The sequence below is a fragment of the Zalophus californianus genome, chromosome 5 (genome assembly GCF_009762305.2).
Source record: "Zalophus californianus isolate mZalCal1 chromosome 5, mZalCal1.pri.v2, whole genome shotgun sequence".
Taxonomy (NCBI): Eukaryota; Metazoa; Chordata; class Mammalia; order Carnivora; family Otariidae; genus Zalophus; species Zalophus californianus.
In genome coordinates, this window is record NC_045599.1 from 115,609,292 (window position 1) to 115,615,168 (window position 5,877).

Sequence of the window (5,877 nt, forward strand, 5' to 3'; positions counted from 1 at the left end):
AGAGCTTGGCCCAACTGTGCCACGGATCATGGTCTAGGGCAACCCCGAGCTGAGAGCTCACGCCTTGGCTCTGTCTCTGCAGCTGGCTTCCCCGCTCCGATACCTGGGAGCTCTGCTGCACTCAGGCACCCCTGGTCTTTCTGTGACCCCGAGGGTCCTGACACCACACTGTCCCAGTGTGAGTTCCACCCCCTGCTTAGCCACTGGAGCGACGTCCCTCAGGAGAGTGGACTTCTAGAAGTTCTGATCTTGTGGTCTGCTGCTGTATCACTTGCCGGTAGCAGCTCACGGAGGCTCCCTTCCCCCACCATCTATCTTCCCAAATATCGCCTCTGATTCACTTCTCCGCACTTCCTGCCTTCCAGAAAGTGGTCGCTTTTCTGTTCAGAGAGTTGTTGCTATTCTTTTCTTCGATCTCCTGTTGAGTTCATAGGTGTTCAGAATGGTTTGATAACTATCTCGCTGAATTCCTGGGACCAGACGAAATTTAGGTCTCCTACTCCTCTGTCATCTTGCTCCTCCCCCCCGAGTTAATTTTTTTTTTAAAGAGGAGCTTCTGGATTTAAAAAAAATAAGTGTGAGATATTACCTCAGATAATTTCAGCATATTTTATAGAGAAAGAATATAGAGTGTTTGATGATAGATACAGAATCCTACCCTTATTTTCAAATAAATAGTTTTATTTAATGTGCTTTTCTGTGTGATAGCTATGAATAAGATTATGCCTTTTCCTTTTAAGACTGGCATAGATTTTATCTGCTCTGATAACTTTTTCTAGTTTTAAAAAAGAATATTAACATGTAACTATGTAACTTTACTTTTACCTAAAGCATACTACTATAGAACAGTGGTGGATACATAATAATTAACATTATGGTGACTTAGTTTGAGCCAAATTCTTTCTTTCTACTTATGAGGAAGAGAGAGGCATGCAAATTACCACAGACTCAGGGGGAGCAAATGTAAGTAGAAATCAAATGACACCTTGTGATTGTGCCTAGGACACCAGTCACACACCAGTCTTTGCTAACACATTTATTTATATGGGAAATAAAATAGATAGAAGTATCTATTTTTTTTCACAGTCTAAAAAGAAATTTATTTGTTTATGAGAGCCATGATTTGGAACATTAGAAAGTTCTGCAGGGATGTGTTGGGAAAAATGTGGTGAGAGGGAGAGATTCAGCAACCCACGGGCGTGTCAAAAGATGTGCACAAACTCTCTTGGGTGAACTCTGCTCTGACTTCAGGCCAAAGGTGCTTGCTTGCAGGGCCCTGACAGCTGAATGGCTGGAAGGCCCTGGCTCGAGAGAATTTATTCCGAAGCTTTCTTCTTCTTCTTTGTCTTCTTCACTGGTATGTCGTGTAATATAGCGTCCACTGCTACTTCAACTTGCTTTTGTAGTTTTTCTTTTCTTTCCTTTTTTTGGGCTTTGGGGTAATGTCCTGGTCATCAGGGGGCCACACACAATCCTCTCCATCCTCAGCAGAAACACCAGAATTCCCATCCCAACAAAGGTCTCCGAGCTGCCGTTCAACTTGGTCTCTATTCTTCTCGGCCTGGGGTTCGGTGTAAGTCTCCACATTTTTATCTTTTGCCCCTTTTTTTCTCTTCTTTCTCCTTTTTCTTTCTATTCAGTTCTCTTCAAGGTCAGACCCTGCTGCTATGACCTGTGGCTTATTCTTTAGCTCCACCATCCACTTGGCAAAGTACTCCTCGATGGTGAAGGCACTGGTCATTGTAGTGGAGGATACATTCCCATCTGGAGGGGAAGGGCTGGAATCATCATCCTCAGGAGTCTTCTTACTCTGTCTTTTCACAAAAATGCAGTCAAGATCTCTTTTGCTCCAAGATGATAGATCCTTCCCTTTTGTGAATTTCATATAGTGAACACAGTTTTTGGAGATTTTAGACTTTTCTTCAAGGCTGAAAGTCTTCTTTTCTTTGTTGTCTGAGGAGTCTGTTGTTTCCTGCCCATGGCAAGCGTTCAACTCAGCCAGAAGCTGGTTAAAATCATCCTGATGAGCAATCCAGTTATCTTCATTATTGATCGTAGCTCCAAGTCCTAGGTGGTTATTTTTAATTTGAACTTTAATATGATCTGTGGCTCCTTGCTCCTGAGCCCCTAAACCCTTTCCTTTAGACCACCCCATCTTCTCTAGCATCCTCTGGCCAAACTTGGAATCGTCATTGCTCCACGCAGTGTTTCTTGGATCCACAGTCCACTTCTGCATCCACTGCCGCTCAGCCTGCATCGACATGTCGGGAGCCTAGGGCGCCGCGAGTCTCCAGACCTGAGCGGTGGTGGCTACCGAGCAGCCGGCTCGCAAAGAAGCTAGAACCACGGGATTCGCAAACCAGGTGCACAGCCTAGAAGTATCTATTTTCAACATAGTATTTTTAAGCCAGAAATGATGTGCTACATGACGTTTATCAAAGAAATTGTGGACTCTTAAAGCAAGATACCTTAAGATGTTGATTCACCATCTGGTGTACAGATCACTATTTAAGAGATTACAACCCATGCATTCATTCAATTTATATTTATTGAGAATCTGTTCTGTTCTAGGCACTATGTTAAGTGATGGGTATAGGGCAGTGAACGAGAAGGGTGAAGAAGAGGAGATCCCTACCCTAGCCAATGAAGTTGTAATCTGTTTTGTAAATTTGGAAGAAAGAATCAGGCATAGCCAATTGAACGCTTTTTTCTATTTGGAGTCATCTTCCTGGCAGAGAGCATGTTTTATGATCAACCTTTCACCGTGAGCTAATAGAGGCCTTTACCTAGAGATAGAGGCCTGAAGTTTCCCACCTAATTACTAGATGAGTAAGATTCCTGAATGAAATGAAGTATCAGCATGCCTGTTTGGTCTTATGCCCAAGATATTTTTCTCCCAAATATTCTCATCATTCAAAAAATTAATGCTTTTTTTTCCTGACTTCTAAATCTATCTCTTTCTCACTTGGTTCTAAATTTGAGTGGATAAGAGAAGGGTAGTAATATTGACTTCTTAAAATACCAAGATAGACATATCTTTGCCACTAAACAGCAGGATGACTTACGTCAAATTGCTTAACTTCTGAGTTTCTTTATCTGAAAATAAGACTAGGAAGTGATTTCTAAATTCCATGCCTGCTCACATATTCTGTGATTCTATGATTATTTATAGTAAAAATTGTTTTAAAATGTAATTGACTAAAATTTTTTTTTATTATTGAGAGTTTAGAAAATTTTGGGCTTTGAAAAAATTTGTTATTGGTTGTACAGTGCAAGTACTTCAGTCTATGGTCAAATTTGGGAAAATACCTGTCACAGTTTCTTTTACATATGTACTGTTCCATATATACTTGCTTTTTGTTGCATTGCTACAAGTTGTGCCCTATAAACAGGAATTCTGGGAAATTTTATTTTGCATGATTTCTATCAAAAAAATTTTTACATATGACACATTTATCACTGTATTCACTATGTTATTTAATATATTCCTGAAGGAAAGAACTTCCCTTTTGATAAGGCCTTGATAAGAACCAAATTCTCTTTTTTCAGTTTATAAATATAATGATTACAAAAATTTTCCACAGGCTATCTTCTTGGTCCTCCTCCATTGTCCTTATACTTTCAACTGCTATTGGAAGTCTGTGAAATTGACCTACCTGTAACTAGAGGAGGATAAATATGTAATATGAGAGGCTTACATTTATTATTTCAATACAAATATTTTTACCTTAAAAGGATACTCACATGAAAACTCATATGATAGTCTTTGGCCTAGACCTTCCTACTATGATGTCAAGTGGTTGGAATATTCCTGGAAACCATTCCTATACTAAGACATGTAGAAATAATTTAACTACATACAAGTAATTTTTTTAATTTTTATTTTTTACAAAATCCTTTTATGTACTTTGTCTTTTTTAAAATTTAAATTCAATTAATTAACATATAATGAATTACTAGTTTCAGAGGTAGAGTTCAGTGATTCATCAGTCTTATATAATACCCAGTGCTCATTATATCATGTGCCCTCCTTAATGTCCATCACCCAGTTATTACCCCACCCCCCCACCCGCCTCCCCTCCAGCAACCCTTTTAGGCAACAAGCCCTAGTTTGTTTCCTATGATTAAGAGTCTCTTATGGTTTGTCTTCCTCTCTGATTTTGTCTTGTTTTATTTTTTCCTACCTTCCCCTATGATCCTCTCATACAAGTAATTATTAACTACATAAATATATACCACTAAAACCAAACTAAGTATATCTTCAAGTTGGATTCCCCTTAGCTAGATTTCAAGTATGCCCAGGACGACTCCAGCTCCATATAACACAAGAGTAAATGTGACAAAAGGTGTCATGGACTGAATTATGTCTCTTCAAAATTTGTATATTGAAACCTTAACCCCCAATGTGATGACTGTACTTGAAGATAAGGTTTATGAAGAGGTAATTAAGATTAAATAAGGCCATAAGGGTAGGGTCCCAATCCATTAGGACTGATGTCCTTATAAGAAGAGGAAGAGACACCAGGGATAATTGTGTATACATAGAAGAAAGGCCCTGTAAGACATAATGAGAAAGTGGTCATCAACAAGCGTGGGAGAGAGGAGTTAGGAGGAACCAAACCTGCCAACACTTTGATCTTGGATTTCCAGCCTCCAGAATTGTGAGAAAATAAGTTCCTATTGTTTAAGCCACCCAGTCAGTGATATTTTGTTATAGCAGCCCTAGCAGACTAAGACAGAGGTGAAAGTTAAGTAGACAGGGCCCATGATCTTAATTTATTTTGATGAAAATATCTTAATTCTGAAAGTTTTGCAAAAATGTATGACTCAAGTTCTGTTTCCACTCAGGATGTAGCAAGAAGCAAGAGAACATTGACCCCACCCTAACAATGAGAAAAATCTGTACAATTTACAAACTCACAACTTTTCTTGAGCCTATCAGAGAGTGAGATTGCAAGGCAGTTAGGTGGATTGAATTCCAAAGGGTGACAAGAAGATAGACATAGGAAATATTATATGAAAGATAAGACATAGGAAATATTTCACCTTTAACAGAGCATTGGAGGAAGAGACAGCCACCATAAAAGAGGGTCAGAAGAAAACAGCCGAAAATTCAACAAATTCTCAATGGCAGAGTCCAAGTTAACTTGATAGTTTAGAGCAGGGGTCAACAAACCTTAGCCCATGAGCCAAATCCAGCTTTCTGCTTACTTTTTATATTTTTAAATCTTTGGGATAAACTCAAAAGAGTAATATTTTGTGACATATGAAAATTATGAAATTCAAATTTTAGTGTTTATAAATAATTTTTTTGGAACACAGCCACCTCATTGTTTACTTATTGTCTATGTCTGCTCTTTGTAATACAATGGCAGAGTTCATTAGTTGCAACTGACTGTATGTTCTGCAAAGCCTAAAATATTTACTATCAGGACCTCAATGTTTTTTGACCCCTGATTTAGAGCCCTGTGAGCCCAGGACACATAGGAGTTGTAGTTATTTGCCGGCTCTTTTCCATGCCGGTTGTCCACCATGTTCTTATGAGAAAGATTGGGGCAGGGCAGCAGAACAGAAAAGTCCCTTGGTGATACACATACACAAAACTACTTCCTCTTCCCCGGAATTTTTTCTTATGAGGCAAAACCTGCAGGTGCCAGGAAATCCTTCCACTCTCTAGGTAAGGAAAAGAGTCAGTACCTATGAAGGGAGGGTAGAAATAAAAGCTCCTGACACTTAGGGGAGTTGTGGGAAACTCTTCTACTCCTCCAGTCTCTGGTCCTCACTGAGGAAGAGGTAGAAGCAAAAGGCATATATTACTGTTGGAGAGTAAGGAAATACTCTCATGCCCTGGATTCTGTATTTAAACAAAATAGCGAT

General features: G+C 39.2%; 1 protein-coding gene across 1 annotated transcript; it reads right to left on the bottom strand.

The window, feature by feature from the left end:
* Positions 1–1,679: 1,679 nt before the first annotated feature.
* Positions 1,680–2,263, bottom strand: LOC113928378 (PIN2/TERF1-interacting telomerase inhibitor 1-like). The gene is made up of 2 exons (XM_027604223.2): positions 1,837–2,263; positions 1,680–1,744 (listed from the first exon to the last, which is right to left on the bottom strand). The coding sequence occupies exons 1-2, from the start codon at positions 2,261–2,263 to the stop codon at positions 1,680–1,682; spliced, it is 492 nt and encodes a 163-aa protein (XP_027460024.2).
* Between the last annotated feature and the right edge of the window lie 3,614 nt (positions 2,264–5,877).

Excerpts from the sequence above, each read along its gene's own strand:
- LOC113928378 (XM_027604223.2), bottom strand. The coding sequence starts at position 2,263 with ATGTCGATGCAGGCTGAGCGGCAGTGGATGCAGAAGTGGACTGTGGAT. Across the intron at positions 1,745-1,836 it reads ATCTTGGAGCAAAAGAGATC|ACAATGACCAGTGCCTTCAC; the intron begins TTGACTGCATTT and ends GTATCCTCCACT.